This window comes from Lates calcarifer, linkage group LG20 (assembly GCF_001640805.2).
Source record: "Lates calcarifer isolate ASB-BC8 linkage group LG20, TLL_Latcal_v3, whole genome shotgun sequence".
NCBI lineage: Eukaryota > Metazoa > Chordata > Actinopteri > Centropomidae > Lates > Lates calcarifer.
Window position 1 is genome coordinate 21333425 of NC_066852.1, and position 23047 is coordinate 21356471.

General features: G+C 41.6%; 2 protein-coding genes and 1 long non-coding RNA gene across 5 annotated transcripts in view; 1 reads left to right on the forward strand and 2 right to left on the reverse strand.

The window, feature by feature from the left end:
• Positions 1–132: 132 nt before the first annotated feature.
• Positions 133–3171, forward strand: exosc8 (exosome component 8). The gene is made up of 11 exons (XM_018692317.2): positions 133–242; positions 640–676; positions 790–853; positions 949–1022; positions 1121–1166; positions 1323–1428; positions 1533–1578; positions 1670–1766; positions 1962–2082; positions 2173–2279; positions 2956–3171. Exons 1-11 carry the CDS (start codon positions 226–228, stop codon positions 3072–3074), a joined length of 834 nt encoding a protein of 277 aa, XP_018547833.1. The 5' UTR covers positions 133–225; the 3' UTR covers positions 3075–3171.
• Positions 3172–3310: 139 nt separating this feature from the next.
• Positions 3311–16049, reverse strand: supt20 (SPT20 homolog, SAGA complex component). 3 transcript variants are annotated; one of them, XM_018692315.2, is made up of 24 exons: positions 15911–16049; positions 15318–15413; positions 15103–15138; positions 14839–14964; positions 14054–14180; positions 13853–13956; positions 13408–13524; positions 13163–13216; positions 12792–12931; positions 12433–12589; positions 12137–12193; positions 11919–11996; positions 11058–11227; positions 10928–10960; positions 10706–10817; positions 10479–10584; positions 9802–9957; positions 8909–9221; positions 8709–8821; positions 7986–8041; positions 7227–7337; positions 6337–6427; positions 5532–5620; positions 3311–4131 (listed from the first exon to the last, which is right to left on the reverse strand). In XM_018692315.2, exons 2-24 carry the CDS (start codon positions 15318–15320, stop codon positions 3985–3987), a joined length of 2496 nt encoding a protein of 831 aa, XP_018547831.1. In that variant the 5' UTR covers positions 15321–15413; positions 15911–16049; the 3' UTR covers positions 3311–3984. The 3 variants fall into 3 exon arrangements, with proteins under 3 accessions (XP_018547831.1, XP_018547830.1, XP_018547832.1); XM_018692314.2 differs by having other exon boundaries at positions 8709–8824; XM_018692316.2 differs by lacking the exon at positions 5532–5620 and having other exon boundaries at positions 8709–8824.
• A 984-nt stretch (positions 16050–17033) lies between these two features.
• The window catches only part of LOC108893989 (uncharacterized), a 28929-nt gene continuing 22915 nt past the window's right edge, over positions 17034–23047 (reverse strand). The window contains exons 4-5 of the long non-coding RNA XR_001962743.2: positions 20130–20276; positions 17034–19950 (exon numbers count right to left, since the gene is read on the reverse strand). This is a non-coding gene — a long non-coding RNA (uncharacterized LOC108893989). The remainder of the gene's footprint in view (positions 19951–20129; positions 20277–23047) is intronic.

A 23047-nucleotide genomic window follows, 5' to 3' on the forward strand; every position in this document is an offset into this window, starting at 1 on the left:
GTTATTTATTGATCCCATATAAAAAAATGATTTACTCTTAAACGGACATTTTGTTATAAACAAATACATAAATATGTGGAAATTATGTTTGTGAGACAAAATGTTTTCTCGGTGAATATTAAATAAATGAAGTGGGAGTTCATTGACATAAAAATCTCATTTGTGCTTCCTCCTAACCGGCTACCGTAGTGCGGACACCAGACCCACGTGGTTAATCAAAACATCATGGCGGCTGGTTTCAAGTAAGATTGAACAGACTGTAACTGTTAGACATAAAATAATATTTTTTAAGTGTGTTACTCTCAGTTATAAAGCTAATTTATCAGTAGCGCTGTATTTCGTGTGTTCTTTGACTACTGTTAGAAAAATAAAGGATCCGGATGTTAATGAGCTGTGTCTTGTTCTACTGATCGCCGATACAGTTCGCGTATTTATAATTTATAATATATTTGACTGCATAATAGTTCGTTAATAAATTATATAAGCAACAACAAGCCAGTCCTGTAACTGTCTTTAGCTGTTGTCCGACACATAACCGAATTCTGTATTATGGGCGAATAAGCAGATCAATGTATTGATGATCGGTTCAGTCTGTGTAACTCAATCACCTGTCTCTCCCTCCTTCCTCCTACACTTCAGGACTGCTGAGCCTCTGGAGTACCACAGGAGCTTTCTGGTCAGTTTATATAAAAACATAACTTATGTCCAACACGTTCAGCTTGTTCCTCTGAGTAAATGGTCACAGATTTCTATTCATTATTAATATCAGTTGTTAATGTCACTTTACAGAAAGAAAACTGTCGACCCGATGGGCGGGAGCTGTCAGAGTTCAGAACCACAACACTGAACATAGGTGAGAGACAGACCTGATTCTCGTCCACACTATAAATGATGTGTTAACTGTGTTTTTTTCGGAAGTCTACATGGGATCATTTTCTCTCTGTTCAGGGTCCATATCAACAGCAGATGGCTCAGCCCTAGTGAAGGTTGGAAACACCACAGTCATCTGTGGGATCAAAGCGGTAAATGGTCACAAACACAGACATTCAAAATATTTTTTAGATGATTTTGGACCAGATAAATAGATGTTTACTTATCTCTCCTGTTTCTTTATGTGCAGGAGTTGGCAAACCCGACAGTGGAAGCACCTGGTAAAGGTTACATTGGTAAGTACGCTGGGTGTCAAGTGCTGATAGAAAGCAAGGTACACCAGGTGGATATGGATTGTAGTGTCACTGTGCTGCTCTATCAGCAGCTTCTGGGGTTCCAAATAAGCAAACAAGCAAACACTGACTGCAGTGCTCTCTCTGTTTCTTTGTCAGTCCCTAATGTGGACCTGCCGCCTCTGTGTTCATCTCGGTTTCGACCGGGCCCACCAGGAGAACAGGCCCAGGCTGCCAGCCAGTTCATCGCTGATGTAATCGAAAGGTGCAACAGATTCTAACACACCTCCTCAGGTGTGTATCACCTCTTCTTAATGTCTGACAGTGCTTTTAATAACCAGATTTTTTCCCTTCCTTTGGATCCTGCAGCTCTGAAGTGATACAAACAGAGGACCTGTGCATTGAAAGAGGAAAGGTAAATCCAGAATCATGCCACGTAGACTGTTGCTGTAAGATTGTTGTAAACACTGGATCATTGGTGCTGATTCTGTTGGTTGTGGTTGCAGCTCTGCTGGGTGCTCTACTGTGACATGATGTGTCTCGACTATGATGGGAACGTGTTGGATGCCTGTGTTGTTGCCCTGCTGGCTGCCCTGAAGAACAGTATGTCTATGTCTGTCCTCAAGTGTCACTGCAGCACCTTTCCAGCACATATTCAGACTCATGCACACAACTATCCTGCCTCTCACTCTTAGTGAACTAATTCTTTATGACCTTGTCCACAAAGTGATCTATCTCTGGTTTGTATGCTGCTTATTCTCAGTATATTAACTCCACAGCTTCCCTGTTTCTCCACAGCACAACTCCCAGAGGTCACTGTCAACACAGAGACATGTACACCAGGGGTGACTTTAGAAAAGAGGCACGGGCTGCGCATTAACAAACATCCGGTCGCTACCTCTTTTTGTATCTTCGATGAGTAAGTGAATAATTTTTCAGTTTGTCTAACCAGGATAAAAACTGCATTCAGTGTTGGTTGAGTATGATCCTGACCTGCTCTGTGCTGCAGCTCCATACTGATTGTAGACCCCACAGCCGAGGAGGAGAGCCTGGCAACAGCTCAGCTCACTGTGGTGACAGATGAGGAAGATCGGCTCTACTCTCTACACAAACCAGGTCAGAATACACAGTGTGTAATGATGATGATTGCACAAAGGAAAAGTCATGAGGAACTACCGGTTATCAGAAATGCAGGGCTCTGAAAGTTGCATTTGATCTCTAAACTTAGTCCAGTCTGTCCTGGGATATATTACGCAGTTCAGCACTACTTTTGGACAAACAAATCAGAGGTTACATTGCAGCCAATACAGGTTAGGAAGCCTAAGTTGCTATTTAAGTGTAAATCATTCTCCACTTGCAATGATTGCTATAAAGCATTAAATGTATTGAATACCTTTACATACTAGACTCCAACTACTTCCTCTTTCTCTTGCTGGTTATTGGCATTTTCTAACATTTTTGTTGTTCAGGGGGATGTATTTGTTATGAAATACATTTTTTAGGGGGCTTTTTTTGTTGTTAGTTCTTTTGGGGCTGGTCTCATACATGCTGCATGAACCTGGCTTTGAATTATGTGTGATGAGTTAAGTCCTGCTCCGATGTCAGGTGCTCTCACTAGAAGAATGAGGACTGCATCCCAGTTACAACTGTAAACCTGACAAATGGTATAACCGGAGCTCCTGCAGTGTGTGGACATTAAATCACATCATACTGACTGTTCTATGAGGTTGAATGGAAAGAAACAAAAGAAAAGACAAAACATCACCACTAAAAACCTTTCCCTCCGGCTCAGGTGGGACGTCACTCTCAGGACAGAAGCTGCAGGAGTGCATCAGCCGAGCAACAGCGCGACAGAGAGAGATCCAGAAACTCATTAACAAAGTCATACACAGCGTGAAGACAGCGCAATGAAGAGCCTCAGACAATGCTTTTTTTTTTATCTAAAAGCTGTATTTTCCACTGTCAATATATATTCTTTTTTTAATAACAATAAAACTGCTGACAAAGACTGCTTAAAAAATTATTTCTCAGTGTCCAGAAACATCTCACACACACACTCGGTTGATGTCTCGTAAGAATACGCTCATGGCTCCTGAACTAATTAAAAGGAAATGCCTTTTCAAAATGTGCTGTACAAAAGCAGGTACACCGTCTTGCATGTTGATCTTGAGTCCTCGGTTGAGCCCTGTGCCGGGAATTGCTAACAGAAGAAAGACTTCCAAACAGACTGAGAGGTAGAGAGCTGCCCCCAGGCACTACTCCAAGATCAGATTTGCATTTTCACATGTAATGGTTATATGGAGGATTTGGTGTCAATGAGCTCAGCTGGGATCCGTGCTTAAAGGGCAGTTTCTACCGGGGGTGGGGGGTGGGGTGGTCAACCAAGCAGAGGCGGGAGGATCAGGAAAGCTCATGAGGAATCCTCTGAGAATGTGCATTCATGATCCTCTCAGTCCACAGGGGCCTCCATTAAAAAAAGTCTTCCTGAAGGGGCAAATGTCTTATTGTGGAAGCCCACTACCTACGAGAACCATCTTTTTCTGTTTCTTCTCAAAAAAATATCACTACGGTTCTTTAAGCGTAGGGCTACCTGTTCTAAAAACCCCATCGTCTGTGGTGGACACAGTTTTGGTTCTCCAAAACCTCTGACAACCATTACATACAAATTTGTCAGCTAGAAAAAGACAAACAGAAACGGCAAAAAAGTCTTCTTTTTGTCTGCAGTCTTCCACAGTGAGGCAGACAAAGAGCACAGTATGGATCATTCACGTCCTTGTGTAGCTGGGGGACAGGGTTTTTCTTTTAGTGTGATTTTAGTCTGTCATGACTTAGGGAGGGGCTGTGGCGTGCTCCTCTTCCTCTTACTTCTTGGTTGGCTGGCGGTATGTTGCCGTGGCACTCCCCCCTGAGGAGCTGCTGCTCCCATAGCCATTTGCTGCTGCTGCATTTGGTGCTGCAAGAATTGCAACTGTCCAGTGCAGAGAGAAAGATGAAAAACAAAAAATATCAGAGGCGATTTCAGTGTGTCACTACAAGCAACATAACGCATGTTCTCCTCAGTGGGTCTAAGGTTTGTGTAAGCATCTGCAGCATGGTTAAAAAAACAGTCACTGGCACCAGTGTTGAGCAGACTCCCTCACTGAAACTGGAATCAAATCATATCTTAAATTACCAGCAGAATTCTCTGTGTCAAAGATATCTAAATGAAGTGCCACAGGTTAGTGAAGCTGAACTGAAGCCTGACATACAAGAGGAGTGTGCGGAGAAACACAGAAGAGTGGTTAATGGGTTGCAGAGGGGAGGGAAGAGGAAGGAAGAGATACAGAGTCGGGGCGGGTCGGGGTGTGTTGGGGAGTAAGGCAGGATACAGTCAAGCAGCACCAGTGGCGTTCTGGAGACACAAATTATTGGCTGTGATCCTGGCAACGACAGACATGCAGCTTAGCAACCGTGCTTTCTGCTCAGAGTAAGTCAGCAACTTCAACTGGGCAAAAAAAAAAAAAAAAGAAATTTTAAACACCTTACGCTTCATGCTTACAGTGTAACAGACTATCATCTCTAATCTGTCATGATGCAGTCAGCAACATTTAAACAGTATGTATACGATAACAATATTTCAGATCCTGTTCTTATGTGCTTTGTAAGAACATGCCTCCCACTTCGACACGCTGTTAGTTGCTGCCATCGGAAGTGCCACAAGCTCTGGTGTGTGGGTTGCTGGGAGTACTGGCACTGCTGTGATCTTTGTCAAACAACATATTAACCAAACATACAACACAAGATGGAGTGAATGGTGTGGATCTACAACAAAAGAAAAGAAAAAAATCCACATGGCAAGTGGTAAAAGAGGATTTGGATGAAAATCAGACCTGGGGTAATACAATTTTAACTACAACTATTCAAATAGAAGTACATTTAAAAATCAAAGAATTAAGTACATAAAAACCTAATTTAAAAATACAGAAAAGATTTAGACTAAAATACGTTTTCATTAGTCTTAGACGGTTAGTTACACCAAATCATTTCAAATGTTCAAAGTCAAAGCCAGCTTCTTAGGGGCCTTAAATGTATTTTTTATTCTGAACACAACTGTTTACAAAGTCTTTTTTAAATCCATTAAAATTTTACCCAGGTCTGATGAAAATATAAAACTTATGTGAAAAGAAAGATTAAAAAATCCTAGTCTTAGTCTGACTTTAATACACAATACTTAAATCTTATTTAAATCCCTGACGGTTTGTAATGAAGCACAACATACACCTGCCTGCTAAATGAAGGCATGGAGAGTTGGCTGATGAATCTAGTCTCAGTGTTTGGCTCCTACAAAAAATGTATATGTGTATACAGATGTTAAAGTTGCTGTATTACTTGGATCTGTGGCTGGTGCTGCTGCTGAAGCCTTGGAGAAGGCAGCGGGGGCCCAGACCCGTCCAGCCCACAGCCCAACTGGGACAGCACTACGGGGGGGAGGGAGGGAGAGAGGGAGCCCCAGAGGGGAGGATGTGACGGCAAGAGGGAGAGAAGCAAAGGAATGGGGTAAAGTATGAAGGGAGAAACAAGCAAAAAAAGGGGGGGGGCAGTGACAAGGTTGAGGGGGAGAATTGGGGGGTGGTGGTTTCAGTGATACACAACCACACAAGGAAAGAAGTGAAATGGAAGAAGGAGAAGACAAAGAGAGGGAACATTGCAGGGAGGCCGACAGCACACGTACATGACCATGTGCACAGAGTTTTAAGTAGATTATGAGCAGATAGCATGAAGGGGGTGAGCCAGAAAATTGCGAGTGAGCAGGGCAAGTTGAGAAGGTTGACAGAGCAAGAGGGAGAGACATAGGGGTGGGGGCAAAAAACAACGGAGAAAAAAGAAAAAAAGAAAATGTAGCAGAGAAGAAGGGGAAGTTGAGTCTCTCCTGTCAGTTGTTACATGCTCCACTGAGAGGAACAATGGCTAACTTCAGTAAAATGATCATGTTTAGTTACAGACTATGAGTCCTACTGTACAGTAATTACAATAATGAATACATTAGTAAATCTTATCTTATTAGTACTAGTTAGTGGCATGGTCAACTTGTTTTGAAACTGGTTAAGGGACCGAATGAAGGGAAATGTTGTAGAGAAATCTGTGTGGGTTTATTGTGTATTTGTGTGTGTGACTGAGGGGAGGTGGTTCATACCTGCTGCCTGTGGAGACATGAAGCCTCCGACTCCCAGGTTGATGACCGCTGTTTGCTGGTTTCCTAAACTTTGATCTGACCCCTGGTCACCCTGTCCGAGAGTCAAGACAGAGAGATTATCACACACAATTGCCACCCACACACTTTTACAAGTGTAACTACAAAGAATCAAGCAGTGATGTGAGAGTTGCCTTGCCACAATATTCTTTTTTGACATATTTGAAGATCTGAACTACCACTTTGCCTACCATTTGAGCACACTATTTTTTTTTTCTTTTTTTGGATGCAAAATTGCAAAGCACCTTACAAAGCAAGATATTATTGAAACATAAAAGGAAAAAAGTAAAAGACATGAAGAAGATGGAGATAAGCACAAATTATGAGGTCAAAAATAAATAACACTATCAAAATTACGTTTTAAAAGTGGTTTTAAAAGATGATTTTACTACTTCTCCTCTGTGAGCCCAGAACAGTAAGGGTCCAGCCATTAGGCCGTTATGAGGTGTTTTTCTCTCCTACAGCGCTTGCTTGAATACGTCAGTATCAGCTTGGCACTGTTGAATTCTGGGCTTTACTCCCATTACTCCCCACAGATTTGTTCAAACTTGCTCTTGAATGACTGAGAACATCTTGACAGCTGTCATGAAGACGTTCCATAGACTTTCCACTGTGACACAAGCCTGGGTTCAGCTAGGTCACCCAGGCACTTTCAATTTCTTATATATATATATGACTGGATCACAGATCCTTGCCCCAGCTTCCTCGTGGAGCTCTGGCTTCTTCCTTCTGGCACCTCTGACACACAGCCCAGAGTGTTCCTTGGCTCATTTTCCTAATATGCATCCTATTGACTGTAATTGCTTGAGTGCAGATGTGACTGTGTGTCTCACCGTCTCGCCCTGCTGTTGAGGACTGGAAGTGGCTGACTGACTCTGCTGTGGGGAGAACTGAGACAGCTGCTGCTGCTGCAGAGAGTTAAAGATGAGAGGACCAGTGGGGATCTGGGAATGCAAAACACAAAACACACACACACCGCCAAACAAAAAGTAGGGGAGTAACAGACAGAGGAGGATAAGGACAGGGTTGGAGATGGGCAGAGGAGAGGCAGAGGGGGAAGGAATGATGCACATGTAAGCAAAGGGGGACAAGAGCAAGGGAAAATTGGAGAATTAACAAAGCAATCAAACAAGGTACACAGGGTAACTAGATCATCACAGCTATCACAATATCAATAAAGGACCATAAAGGAGATGTTACAAGCAATGATCTTGAAGGAAGCAGTGCCTGTGCTCAGATTATCCCTTCACTTCTTCTGCCAAATCCCTTGACCTCCCCAAGCACAAGCTTTCTCTAAGAGACTCTGTGTATTTCAAGAGGTAGAGGGCGGCACAGGATATGGTTCAGTTTCATTCAGGGTACCACATACAAAAGACTCATGCCCCGTAGCACTGGAACAACACAATAAGAGGTGCTCACTACATGACATATGCAGTGAGCTGCAGGAAAAGATGTGTGAACAAATTAAGTGGCACAGTTGATTCACACACACACACACACACACACAGCTCATCACTCTTCTGGATGCCAAACAAATACAACACAGTGCATGCAACTAATAGTGTTACAGACTAACTGGTACAGAGTCGTACCTGCAGTAGGTTCAGTGGTCTCAACCCTGTACTGCTGTTCAGGCCAAAATGGCTCCCTGCAAGACAAATCAGTTACATTCACCACACAGACAAACAGAGAATTTACTTTACTATATGAGTTCATCTCTGGACTTTTTCATTAGACCAACTAGACTTCTTTGAATTTGAACATACACTTGTATTAGATTTTACTAAAATTACACTGTTGCTGTTTCCATTTGTTATTAAAACTTTCAGTTCATTTTCTGTAACTGTCTTTTTACACCTGTGACTCATGCACTTAAGATGTCCTCCAATTTCTCCCTTTACATAATCAGACTTTTTGGATTAAGTTTTTCCTTAGGGAGGTTTGGATGGATTGGAAATTTTTGTTATTGTAGGCTTGAAAAGCGTGTGACACACTGTACGCAACAATGCTAAAAAAAAATAAAAAGACTGCCGTTTAAGTATGGAGTCACTTCCTGGAATCCTGAAGCAGCCGATGTGTCTTCAACTCTCACAAAATGTCCCTGAGCAATACAGTAAATCCTCATATCTTCCTGGTCAGTTGCAAAATGCAGATTGTGCTGTAAGATCCTGTTTGGTAAAGTGGGGTCTTATTGTTTCATCCTCTACAGTGAGGTCTGAATCAGCATCCCTGCAGCTGGAATTCGCTATTATACTCAAGGACATGTCAGCAGGTTGAATGCAAAAGAGCATGGGAAGTTCATTGAAATCTCTTACCCGTCTGTGCTGCAGACTGCATGGTGGGCATCAGTCCTCCAGGTGGCAGGATTCCACTCAGGTTAAGGCCTGGACCCAGCATGGGGTTGGAGCCACTCATCAAGGTCTGAGGACTGCTACAAAAACAGTACAGGACTGTCATGAATAATGACGAGACTAGCAGGTGTCAGCATGGCATCAGAGACTATTTAATTTCTTACCAGACGGAGCTGACCACATTGATGAAATTCAGCCCTGCAGGGTTGGCCATGACCTGCGATGAGGTGGTTCCTGTGGTGATGGACGTACCCATGGTGGGCAGGGGAATGGTCATGACGGGCAGCGGCTGACTAAGAGCCAGCTGCTGCTGGGCAAAAGGCGTGAGGAGGGCGGGCTGCGACTGGCTCTGAACCATGGGAGGGTCTGAAGGGGTGGGGGTCACAGAGAGGGGAGCAGAGAGGGAGTCGGTGGGGTGTGGAGTAGAGCATGGTGTGTTGGTGGGTGTTGGGGTGGATGGCTTGGGTGTTCCCGATCCTTAAGGAGGAGAAAGAGGGTAAAACAGAGAAAACAATTAAGATAGAGAGGGGTACATTTCAGCAGGTGGTACCTATAAAGTTTTGTAAGCAAGAGCTTAGTATGACAAAAATACAAACTCATTCTGTCAGTTCAGTGCTTGATTAATGTTTTTGGCACTTCAAATTTATGACAATGATTACTTGGCTAAATGGAAGCTAATAATCCTAAGTAACAGCTGAAATAAGTTTGAATTATGAGGCTCTAGTCATGTCAAAACCATGCCATTTTTCTGACAATCTACATGCCAGCTGGCTTTAGTTGAAATACATAATCCTATAGAGAAAAGTGCTTGTGGTGATGCAGTTTCCTGTGTGCTTGTCAAGTTCCAGACACGTCCCTGTAGTTTTATGCTTCCATATTTCTTAAGACCTGGACTCTTGTCAAGGTCATTTTTCACCATTTCATCAAAAACAAATTTCCAGATCTGGAAAAGTTAGTAGCTAATGTAACATATTCCAATACGACTAATTTTCACAACTGTAGCTGTGCCTGATGAAGGCAAGCGGCCCAGCAGTTACTCAGACTCAACTGTACTCACTCTGTGTGGAGCCCATCGGGGAGAGGGAGGCAGGCGACAGCAGGCCCACCTGGCCCAGCTCCATGGAGTGCTTCCTGTTCAGAGACTGGCTTTTGGCTGGAGGGGGCGTAGGACACTTGAGTAGACCACTGGTGGTTTGTGAACTATATGGATTACCTAATGAAGAGATAAGAGTTGACATATTTACTGCATATAAACAGGAGGAATAAAAACAGATCTGGTTAAACCCTTGTTAAGAAGCAACTTGCACTGAGCCTGCTCTGTGAAACATTTCTCTCTGACCTTATAAATTCATATTCAAGAACTTTATAGTCTTGTGCAAGTTGGTGTATGAGCTATATACAGTTTGCCCCTTCACCAGGGATGTTTCAGGTTCAGGCGAGTTAATCACACTATGAAATTTGATGCATTCCAGAAGTTTTTTTGTTGCCATTTAAGGTTTGATTGCACCCCTTTTCCACCGACCTGTCTTATCTACTTTGGTTCCCAGTTTTCTACAATTACGACAACTCCTTTCAACTAACACCATGACAAAGGGTGTGAATTTGGTTCTTTAAAATTTAAAATATTTGTTGACGAAGGAAAGAGTACCACAGATTTCCCCCTATCGTGTGCATATGTTTTCTACCACACCGCTCTCAGGAATCATTACTTCATCTTAGCAGTAGTAGATGTACCTGAGGAGCTGCTGCCTGATCCTGAAGGCAGTTTGATGGGAGGGGGTCTGTGCTTCACTCCCTTTCCCAAAACAGACGTCTGGACCAGTGGAGAAATACCATCACCCTGCAGATGACATTTAAACCAGTTTTTCAGCCATTGCCAATCACATAAAGCAGTACCAGTGGCAGCATAGCCAGTCCTTAACTTAAGACTTTAGTAAGGAAGGAGGTAAGGAAGTACTTACCTCATCTTTGCTGGGGGAGGGAGGCCCCTGTCCCACGTTGCCTGAGTTATGGGACATCTTGACCTGACACTTCACATCTCTCTCATACACTCCTTTGTACTGAGTAAGAAATCTAAGAAACAGATACAACAAAATTCACATCATGTTCTCCAACAGCATATCCCTGAAAGCTGTGTATCTGATGGGATTAGCTTCTCGACAAAAGACAACATGGTGACTCACCGGTCTGCATCTATCTTGGAGCCTATGAGGAAGCTGTGAATGAGACAAAAGAGATGAAGGATGAGTGGATTTAGATTGGCGTTTCAAATTCAGTCATGTGTTTTGGATTTATCTCACAGACTGGTCTTACGGGGGATGTATGAGCTTCAGGTCTGTGCTGTCCTCCTCTGCTTTTGGTTCTTTAGCACAGTAGATCTTCCCATACACCAGTGGATCACCCATCGACTGGAAGATCGACACCTTGGTCCTCTGTGCTTGGCCCCCCACCTCACACTCAAAAGTGTAGTCATCTACAACTTCCTGTGTAAAAAAAAAAGTGGACAAAGACAAAAGGCAGAGGAGGAAGATAAAAGAGAGGGATGGGTAAACTGTAACTGCAAAGGCAAAGGTGGCATACTGTTTAATGTGTGGTCACAAACATTTATGTTCACTTAAGCAATTAACCTTGCCTCATGACCTTTCCTGTGCATGGCAACACCTGTTTCTGGGCTCAGCACACAGAATATATTACCCTTTGCCTCACTGACATTCATAAGGGATAAAGTATTTTAAAAAATGCGAAAAAGAGTCCAGCACCATTTATGGACAGAAGCCATGTCCCTGACACGGTCTATCTGCAGTCCAGTGTGGTCTCTTTTCCAGAATAGCTGAAGCATATGTGAAATTCAGAAACGTTCCACATTTACTGCAGTTTTCACAGCTGATTGTGGAAAAGTAATTGGGTTAAGGTAGGTAAACCCTTTAAGAAGATTTCTTTTCTCTTTGTTTATAATAAGACTAACATTTAGTACATCATTAAAAGGCTGTGTGGTCATTTTTTATCATGTAGAGGGGTCAGCAAAGTGAATTTTGGGGGTAGAGGGGTTAATTTTACTTCATTTCCTATGGAGTATTACAGATTACACTCAACCATTCCCTGCTTATTTCTGACAGCAAGCAGCTATCATTGATCTAAACCCTCAGAGAATGTTAATGCTGCTGTCACGCTTACCTCAGCAGGCCAGATCACAGTAGTGGGCTGAGTGTCCTCCAACTGCAGGGATCTCTCAACCACAGCATACTTTTCCACCTAGAGAAACACGAAAACAAATCCATCTGGTTTGGTATGCTCTACATTATAACTGTCAGACTGTGAGTAGAGTGGGTTTTAAGTGGCGTTGGTTCAAGCGTATAAGTGACAGTGCTATAGGCGAATCCTGAGCTACTTACATCAATCTCCCTTGGTACAGTTAGTTGGCAGTTGTTCTGCTTCCACATGTCAACACACTATAAGTGATGACAGCCAAGAAGCCAGAATGACAGCAGAAGGAAAAAAACACAAGAGGTATGAGCAAAAACAAGTGAGAGAGCACTATGACAACATACATTGAACCAAACAGAAATGAGGCAGTACTAAAATATCAGCTTGTCAAGTTTCACAAATATATTAGTGCTGTGACAGATGAACAACAGTATGTAAACAGTGTACAGATGCTTGTCCCATCGTGTGTGCGTTGACTACTTACGTTTCCGATCTTTGAGATCTTCAGGTCTATGACAGGAGCAGGTTTCCTCTCCTTCCTCCTCTGCAGGTAGTCGTAGAGTCTTAGCTGCGGCGGCATGGGCAGATGGGACAGCTCCTGCTGCCTGTTTAGTGCAGCTCGAGAATGCCTCTTGAAACACCTACAATGAAAACAAACGAGTTTTGCATCTTCAAATGATCAAGGCCCTTTGCTTTATCCAACACAATTACAGGGCTTTCATTTTTCAGGTCTTCCACTGCAAACTGAAAAAAAATTCACAAATGAACTTTTTTTTTCCTGGCACGATCAAATTCAAAGCGAGCTCACTCCAAACCTGGTGAGTGGCTGAGTGTATTCTGTACCGTTTCATGGAGCGAGTGTTCATTTTCTGTTTGTTGTAAAGCAGGCGGTTGGCTGTGCAGGTGACAGAAATGGAAGGGTCCAGGCACAGAGGTTCAGCTGTGGCCAAAATCAACTGACTCTCCAGCTGTAATTTGTCATCCTAAAACAAAGAGAAACAGATGCTACAGAAAACACCTGTGCAATGTGCTGATGCTAAAAAGACTCAAGATACACAAAGGCGGATTGTCTACTTTTTTGTTTTGGCCTGTGTTGAATGGAGGATGTGGGTAAATCAGTGGGACAGAAAAGGGGCAAATCAAGATAGTGAAAGGTCAGATGAGACAGGCTTTGGTCATTGTGTCTTGCTGAGATAGTAAACAGGACAATTTACCTGTGTCCACTTGTGGTGGTCACTGGTCATGGCATGGACATCACAGATAAGAGTCTACAGGGCAAAAAGACAGATATAAACAAGTCAGCTTTTTATGTTAGAGTTCAACTGCAGGTTAATACATTTTCACTCATTTCAGGTCAAAATCTGGAGCTTGCTCAAACAGTATTTTAGTTAATTTGTTTTGTGTTTTGTGTTTTGTTTCAGTCTATGAGAGAGGTTTTCCTTGTATTCTACTGGTTTACCTGCATGGTTGGCCGCAGCAGGACGTGCCTGCTCTGATAGGTGGGCATCTTGGTATTTCCAGACTGTCTGTAGTCTCTCACCTCTACTATTACACAGCCACAGTGGAAGATGTTCACCTGAGACACAATGCATATGATGGATGTCAAACAACAAATGGAAACAAAGTGGGAAATTATTAAGCATTAAGCAAAAAGAAACTACTAAGATATCCAACTGAAAACCTGCATAGCCTTGTTCTTGATACATTTTGTACTATAGAGTATACCAGTACTGTACACTTTAAATATGCTTCACAATGTTTACATCACCATAATCTCATATCACCATAATCTCATATCACCATAATCTTAAATAATTGACTTAAATCTACAGTCAATACATTTTAAAATCTACTACATAATTTATGCAGCTACACATTTCTATATGTGCACATATGTGTACAACCTGTGATTTCTCCAAAAGATCCACCAGAATAGGAGGCAGCTCCTCAGCATCTAGGTACTCCAGCAGTTCTCCCTCTTCATATGGCAGACGGATTGTTTCAGAATCTAGAAAACAGTAGGAATGTTGCAGAGGTTTGTAGTAAACCAATCAGAAAAAAACAACTGGATGGACTTAGATAATTGCTTAACTGGCCACTCTTACCAGATCCATTTTTGCCCCTGAGCATTAAAGAATAGCCTTCATTCCCAGGGTACAGGTTGACCACCAGACATGATACAGACTCCTGAGACACCAGCTTCTCCAGTAGATTCACATTTCTCCTCAAATTCTTCAGAAAGACAACAAACAAAACACACATAAGATAAACAACAAAAATCTCAGTTATATCCATGCCAACTTGATGTGAGAAAAATGTTATCATTTTCCACCCAGATCTACTTTGAGTTAAAGCTCTTAAATAGTGATTTAGAAAACTTAACACAAAAGGCCATGGCATTTTATGAAATTTAAGATAGGACAGGTATGTGCTACTGTACAAATATGTATGATGTTTTGTAGAAAATTCTTAAATAGAAGAGATGATTAATTGTAATACTTGGATGTGATTTTTATATTTTTATTGTTGATGCAAAGTATTTGCCAACTATGATTTGGACAAAATCTAGGTTTATTAAACCACAAATACTTAGCAAATAAACATAAACATAAACAATAAACAGTCTTGCTAAATAAATAGTAAACAAAACAGGAGCCAACTTTGAAACTCTGTTCTGAACCAGTGAGATACGTAACTCCTCACTTCTCTTAATTCAATTCTCCTTCATGCTACTGATAGATAACCTGTGTCTGCATGTTTAGAAACCACTATCACAGTTTAATGTCCCATAAACGTCCCACTAATTCCCTACAGATTGTAATAAACAAGGTTTTAACGCATACCCATAATTACCCAGTCATAACTGAAAGTCAGGTTGCATAATACAAACCTTTAACTCTGGCTCTTTCTCACATTCCTCTATGTACAGCTCATAGAGCTTCTGATACAAACTCTTCCTCCCGCCGGATGAAATTCTTCTTCTGGCTGGTCGTTGTCGAGCACTTTCAACAATGTACTGAATAACAGATAATACACTGTATTAGGGACTTAACATGGTCAGTGCATTCAGATGGTGCAAAGATACACACGGTGAATGCTATTCGTTTCTCTTTTTACAAACAAACACATAAACCTGAAAAAAGACGGCTTTTACCTCGGCTCGATCCAATGCATATTCCAAAACTTGTTGCTAAAGGGAATAAGTGAAAAGAAACAGCTGAATTACAATGGCACTTCACAAATAGTTGGAGACAAACTGGGACAGTCCTAGTGCAGGATTGGGATGGAATACTTCATCTAGTATCAAACATCGCTGTAAATCTCCATTGGATGTGTGGAAATAGATAATCTCAGAGAGATGAAACTTACCATTGTGGTCCACCGCCAGCTGCAAGGCGAGTGACGGTAGACGATGCTGTCCTTTCTGCCCCACACTGTCACCTTCCTATAGTGACCATTCACACCCTGCACAGCAACACAGCAGACGTAAGGCACGCAGCACGGCCAAACAAACGCAGATGACGGACAAATTAACACAGATGCAGACACTCGGTGTGGCTGGCAGGTTGTTAAGACAGAATTGATGCCAAATAGCCTGGCTGGCACTCAATCAGATGCCACACACAAACAGCTAAGAAGACTGACGAGCGAAACTGTTTCATCCTTTGCTTGCATTTTAAATGCTCCAGCAAAGTAAATTCACGTACAACATATCTCAGAGTCAATAAAACAGGGTAGCTAGGGTTAGAGAAGTCAGACAACTGAGGGCGCAGTCAAGAGAGTGGCTGAATAGCAACAAGCTCGTTGATGCCTGACCGTTGAGGCTAACACGGCTAACGTTAGCATGCTAGCCCGTTCCTGGTGGGCAAGCTGTAAGTTGCCCGCTACGCTAACGATGTTTACACCGCCTGAGACACCAACCAATGAAGCGACGTCAATCTCAACGAACAGGATGGACTTGCCTTCTGGATTGCATAGCGGTCGACTGTGGCTCCGATGCAAGAAAACGAAATGAAATTGAAATATCGGTGTCTTCATTGAAAAAAAGTCGGAGCAGCAGCCATTTTCTTCCAGTGTGACAACAACAGCTAAACTTCCGGTTTGAGCAGCGGTGGGCGGAGCCACAATAAGTGCCCACTACTTTACAACTGATGCTTGATCCATACCTGATAAATGGAGACAAGTTTCCTCACACTTCCACGCAGAGAGAGAGAGATACAGTTGAATGCAAAAGTTTGGGCACCCCTTGACAAATTACGTAGTTTGTTGTTTTGAGAAGTGAAAAGAAATAAATACAACCTCTGCAGCAAACAGACAGTGAAAAATAACCATTCTTCAACTGTTGAACAATGCAGTTACTTCTTATTTAAACAACTTATAAATTAGAAAAATAGTCATTGTGGCATATACAAAACTGCATTAACCATGGATATAGAAATATTCTGTGTGGGGGTTGTGTGGCAGCTAGTGACACAGCACGGTTAGAGGAAGTATAGATACCCCAACATATCAGCAAAGTCTGGATGAAAATGTCCTGCAGTTAGTCAAGAAAGTGGAATTGAAAAGAGGCTGGCTTCTACAACAGGACAATGATCCAAAGCAGACAACAAAATCCACCATCAACTGCTTCAAGAAACACAAGCTAAAGCTTTTGGACGGCCCTCACAATCTCGCGAACATCATTAAAAATCTGTGCCAGCCCTAAAAATATCTCAGAACTTGAAGTGATCTGCAGGAAGAGTCTTAGCTGGCTACAAAAAAGTGTTTGCAAGCTGTGATAACTGCCAAATAGGGATTACTGAGTATCCTTCTGACTTAGTATGTGTTTTGTGTCCAAATACATTACACACAAATTACAGTTTTTTTAAGTTTACAAAATTAAAAGCAAAATTGCATAAACATTTGAAAGTAATTTTAAATGTCTGTTTGTTCAGCAACTGTTTGTGACTGAATTGAAGTGGTTGTTGAAAAAATCATTTACTGTTAGCCTAAATGATGACAGTATTTGATGTTAGGTTTGCTAAATTAAAAAACAAAAAAAAACATGATACAGATAATATGTCTATTTGAGTTTGTTGCACAAGGTTGAAAGGAATTTATTCTTCTAAATTTGAGGGATATTTTTGAAGTTACTGTGCATTTGAAAGCAAATAAAAACATATTAAAAACAATTTACATGTAACTTAAATCCATAGCATACACTATGATGTATACATATTGGTAGACTGAAATCCCATAAATGTACAGTAGGGGGAAGAACAGGACAGCAGATTCATTAGGCTTAATGCCACAGCAGGGCAGTCCAACAGCAGCAACATAAAGGAAAAGTAGATTCAGTAGATTTGTAAGAATTTTAAATGTCCTCTTGCAAATATAGAGATGAGAATAGTCTGTGTCTGTAATGTATACTACAGACATTTACATCTGTTTTTGAAAACATAATATCTAAATGTTTCCATAAAGGTCTGTAGTAAAAGTCCAGAGAGCAGACAGTGAATCAGGTCTACAGGTTTAGACAACATAGAAGTATGAATATACCTTTAACAGCTTTTTACATGTTGTATTTTCCTACATGTTACTCCAAAACTGCTAATTTCAGTGTGACTACCCCAAACACAAAACAAGTTAATTTAGGTACTTCTCAATGGAAACATTTGCAATGCTATTTAAGCTCGAGGATTTCACAGAGAAGTTACATAAATGTATTGTAACCATTATTGTTTTAAGCATCAGTGAGAAGTTTTGTTTCTCTTGTTCTTTTCTTGTTCTCTCAACATCAACGTCTCAGCAGAGTAAGTAGTTTCTTTATGAGGACAGAAAGGTTCTGGGTGAGGCTCAGTTAGGATAAGTCCTCACCTGCTGCGTGCGCACACACACACAAACACACACATATACAGACATCCTTTCTTTCAAGAGCTAAAAGTCTACATGACAGGACTTGCTTCGGGTCAGTCACATTTCAAAATGTTGAAATTTTTCAAGCTTTTCTTCTTTGCACAAAGGACATGATTTCATATAGTCAAAGTTACTTGGAGTCCACATGTGTTGCTGATACTGCCAACATGTTGTTTCTGGTGTACTGATCAAATTAAAATGGTTTGGATTGCATCAATAATGAATGTTTCTACATTGACTCAAATCCCAGAGCTGCATTTATTAAGTGACTAATTGACCAGAAATGAGGCATCACTGACTTTAATCAGTGTTGATCATAACAACACCACTTGTTCATTATTTAAAAAAAAACAAAAACTCCCAGTGTTAAACTGATGGGTGACTGAAACAATGAAATAAAATGTGTGAGGAAAGGTCAGTTTCATACTGGCAGCACCATCTCTGCTGCTTTCGCTCTGACTGGCTTCCATCCAGGATATTACCAAAGACTGAGGCTGTGGTGTTGAATTTACATACATCCTCACAGTAATTCATTCTTTATGTCCTCACCAGTGAAGACTGTGCTTGGTTGGAACTTGGAACGAAAAAGCATATAATACTAAACAGCTGGGCATTGTGCAGAGCAGAAACAAAATGGAAAAAACAAACATGAGAAGTATATGTGAGACTAAAACACATGGCAGTATTCCTGAGAAATATAGTGTCCGCATTCATTACTGTAGAGAAGTCTTATCCAAGAAGAATTGAATCAAGGGCAACTGGACGTCCAGCTGTGCTTGATTCAATCCTTCTTTGATAACCATGACCTGGATGACTGAGAATCTCCACAGACATGTGGATAAATCTTCCATACTGGATTTGGACCATGCAATAGTCTTTGAGCCTCATAGTTTGCACAATAAGCTGAGTCAAATAAATCTGTCAAAGTTACTGCGAGTAGGTTTATTATGAGCGCAATATTAGAAGTCGGGTCCATTTTGATGATAATGATGACAGTGACGATTATGGCTCCAGGTGCTTCATGAAACTCTATCTCCTGTGAGGGAAAGTATTTGGCAGGTTGTTAGGTGTGCAACAAGCTGGCTCAATGCATCTTACTTTTCCCTTTTGATTCCATTGAATGTCCTGATGCTCCTCTTCTGATAAATTAAAAAAGACAGCTGGGATATCCTTAACTTAATATCTGCATTGCAGCCATGTGAAGAAAGGTGCAGGATTGGAGGATTCTGAGTAGTCTTGCCTCCAAAGTAGAACCTGCAATCAATTATTCAGTTCATCCGAGGTGCATCACGGCAAGGTGGAGGTGGCAAGTGTCCAGTGTTGATGACTTACTGTCTGGGACATTTATGTAAACAGCATTTTGATTGCAATGTAAACGGCTCTTGGCTTTCATAAGTGCATCCAGAGTCAGAGTCCTCAAGGGGAACAGGAACTGTCTATTTTGGTTTGTATGGGCGTGTGTAGATAGAGAGTGCAGGTTTGTGCAGAGCTCATTCAAGTAAGTTTTCCATGTTTTTTTTTTTTTTTTTTAATGTACACCAATTACTGTCTGTGTTCATTATTTCAAACTAAATCTCTTGTATTTCCTACATTTTGAAATTGCCTTGTTTGTAGTAGTCTCCTCTGTGATCTGCTGTGGATGCCATAAATGAGCTTGACAGTGAGTACCCCTAAACTGAATACTGAAAAGGTCACATGAAGGCCATTTAATATTCTCTGTCTTGCCTTTTCATGAACAACTCAAAGTGACAGTGAAAGATGACGTTCGTTAGCTGGCTTTCATTCACTTACACTGGTGCAAGAGGTTGAGGTAGCGTGGCCGCCCAGTATTAGGGGGTTTCTGCTTCGATCTCTGGCTCCTCCAGAAAGCGTGTCAAAGTGTCCTTGAGCAAGATGCTGAACCTCTACCTGATGCTGCACCACCAGTGTGTGAATCTCCTCCTCTAATGCATTGTTCAAAACCTACTCTCACTATTTATCCATTTAATAGGTGCTCTTACAGTCATTTTTACTGGACTGGTAAGTAGAGAGGTTGAGAAGTGGTTCTTCATACTTCTCTATTCGCCAAGATTTGCTTCTGATGAGTCATAACACCTGTGAATAAAAACTTAATAAAGGAAAAAAAAATGAAATTCTTAATATCATAGATTAGTAATGAAAAGGATGTGGCGATAAAAAAATGAAATCAGATGACTTTCCAAATTCCCGACATGTGGCTGGATTTTTAGCCTAAGCTGTTGGAGGCTTTCAAATCCAAAAAGCACTGAGGTGTGATAGATCACTCACCATAGGAAAAGCCTTTTGCAATAAGAACCATGTTGTTGTGTTTACAGAGTACAGAGGGACTTCATCCAGATGTGGTCATTATATTGTTGTGCTATGGGGTCTGGTCACGGTTTTCCAGTCCAGGAGTGAAACAAACAAGCACACACACTGCAGAGGGAGAGAGAGAGAGAGAGAGAGAGGGAGATGGGAGATGACATAAATGAGACATTAGGATGTGCCAGTGGATCATGAAATACTGTATAGCAGGGTGAGTGCCTGTGTGGGACTGATAAACATATATGGCCAGTGGGAACGGGAGAAACAAATTCTTTACACTGTGTTGACAAGCAGCTGGCGTAATCACAGATATACCGCACCTACGTCTACTTTTACTCTCCTTCCCTCCACTCTGTAGTCTGTCTCCTCTTTGTGCCTCTCTCACCTTGATGGTCGTGGGACCTGGAAACTGTGGGAGAGAAGACTTTTCCATCTCAGTCTGTTTATTCTCTCGAGTGAAGAGATGAGGACTGCAGCTGTGTGGGAGTTTACAACATCAGCCTCGGCCCGAGTGGAAGGATGTCACGATTTTCCAAATCCAAAACATTCAAAAGCAGACTGGTCAGGTGAAATAATTCTCTGGAGGATGCCACCTTTCAAAGTATATGGTGCAAAAGTAAAGGAGCTAAAAATTTATGATGTGTTACACGCATACCTCCATTTTGTATTTACTGACTGTTTTATACATTTGGTCTTATCATGAATAAGTTTGAGTTTAGGATATGGGAAAGTAGAAATGAAGCATAGAAACAATTTAAATGTAACACATAGAGCCCACACAATGCATATAAACCAATAGAATCAGTGTTAAGATACTTCACAAAGTTCAATGGGAACCTAAAATGTCCTCACTGAGAAATTTAATATTGTGTGAGCAAAAGTGAGTAGCACAGATTAGAAATGATCTCTAACAACTCTGTGTGCTGAGCGCCACCACTCACTAGTTTACAGGGTCCAGTTGTGGTCCTGAGGGGATTATAGCTGCAAATCTGGACTCAGCACACCATGATCTTGTGACTCCTCTATTGTTCCAAACAATGAGCTATTCTGTCGTGTCGCATAGGATTACAGTGCTGAAGAAAAATCTCATGATTTCACAAGGGAGAGGAGCAACAGACCTACAGAGAGTTGGCCAGTAGCTGCAGTGAGACAAAAGGCTTTCTCTTTAAGTAGCTGGTTGAAATCTAGCGTATATCTTTTATTTGTGGTTAGAAAAACGAAACAGCAGCACTTTTGTTTTGCGTCATTGTCCAACTTGATTTTAGAGTATTTATTGAGTAAGGTATGGGAATACACTTGTTATGTTTGAAGACTCAGAGAAAGTAGTGTGCTGCCAAGTCATAATTATGAACCATATGGTGAAACAGAAGGGAGAAAGGAGTAGGTTTTCTAAAAGCTGTCTTCAATTATACAACTGATATTAGGTTCAAAAGCCTCAGTTCCTGTGACATTCACTAAAAACATCCAGAAATTAATTAGATTTTTTATGTTTTTCTTCAGCAGCAGCAGCTTTTCTTTCTGTGAGGTCTAAGCTGACCTCATCCATCACAAGCAGGAGGCAGTGCTGAGAGAGAGAGAGAGAAAAAGAAAGAAAGAAATAGAAAAAAAGGAAGAAATTTCTCTGGTAATTTGCTCAACTTCAGTCTTACACCTCCCCAAAGGTTCATAGGAATTCTCTGCATTACGTCTTTTGTTCTGGGTAAAATCTGTATATTTGGAAGGGGAAACGTGTCATGGTCAGGTTTTAGTCCCTCTGAGATCACAGCTGGATCTATCTTGTGACCCATTTGTACTCAATCCTCCATTTTTTCAACCAAAATCAGGATGATAAAATCCTCTGGAGTCAAGTGAGCAGTTTATAGGAAATTTAAATCACTGGTTTCTGTGTCCAATTTGTCCAAAAACACTTCTCCCCTCTTGAGAAACACTCAAATATCTCCTTTATATGTGTTACTTGATGTAAAGGAAAAGGTAGAACTGCACTACAGCAGCAGTGCAGCACCTGGACAATTTACAGCACGCACATGCCAGGGTTTTAAGAAAGGCAGAAGTCAGCTGTGACAACACTTTCTACACTGTCACATAGAACCTATCAGAGTGGAGCAGCCGATCTCAGCAGTTACAAATAAGACTGACTGACCACACACACTGCAGTGCCAGGAGCAAACTGGATTAATGGAAAGCAAGCAATCAGCCCCTACCAACAGGCACATGATGAGATCTTAGTTGTTGCTTTGGTAATAGTCCATTGTTATGAGATCTGACAGAAACAATGGACATATCTATAAAAGTATCTGAACTGGAATTATCCTCTACCATGCTTACTGTGTGTTTTTGTGTGTGTCTGTTTATTTGTGGCAAGAAGAGGGTTTGGGTCCTTTACTGATGCTGGAAGACAGGCAGTGGCTGGGGGCTTCCCCTCTAAACTTTTGGGAATGAACCATATGGAATTAGTCTGAGCAACAGTTAAAATTATAAAGTGAAGGAAACTTGACTTTAAGACTTGAAGCTCTGGCAGCTGCCCCTCTAACTTGTAATAGCTTGGTAGCAGACTGTGTGTCTACATTTCAATAATGTGACCTTTGGTGACTCTTTGGCATTCCCTGTGGTTAATGGCAGCTTCATATACCAACCGAGTCCAACAGTTTCTGTGCCAAAAAACGGGGGTGATTCACTCCCAGGGAAGCGGCACAAGAGCTGCTGGATGAGTGAGACCGAACGTCAATGTTGGCCGCCATCCCGAAACAGCAGGAAGAACCAAGGGATATGTGGGGGGAAGGGGATGGGGGTGTGAGGAGAGAACAGGGTGAGCAATGGATAGTGCTGTCCAAACCAACAAACACTGTTTGAATTTAGTGGGTTAGCATGGTGCAGTTATTAGT

Bases quoted from the DNA above. Each gene is read 5' to 3' on its own strand.
- exosc8 (XM_018692317.2), top strand. The intron at 854-948 runs GTGAGAGACAGA...CTCTCTGTTCAG, and splicing joins AACCACAACACTGAACATAG to GGTCCATATCAACAGCAGAT. The intron at 1,023-1,120 runs GTAAATGGTCAC...CTTTATGTGCAG, and splicing joins TCATCTGTGGGATCAAAGCG to GAGTTGGCAAACCCGACAGT.
- supt20 (XM_018692314.2), bottom strand. The intron at 13,957-14,053 runs GTAAGAGTGGCC...ACTGTTTTCTAG, and splicing joins CAGGGGCAAAAATGGATCTG to ATTCTGAAACAATCCGTCTG. The intron at 8,825-8,908 runs GTAAGAAATTAA...CTGTTTTTGTAG, and splicing joins AATGTGGTCAGCTCCGTCTG to CAGTCCTCAGACCTTGATGA.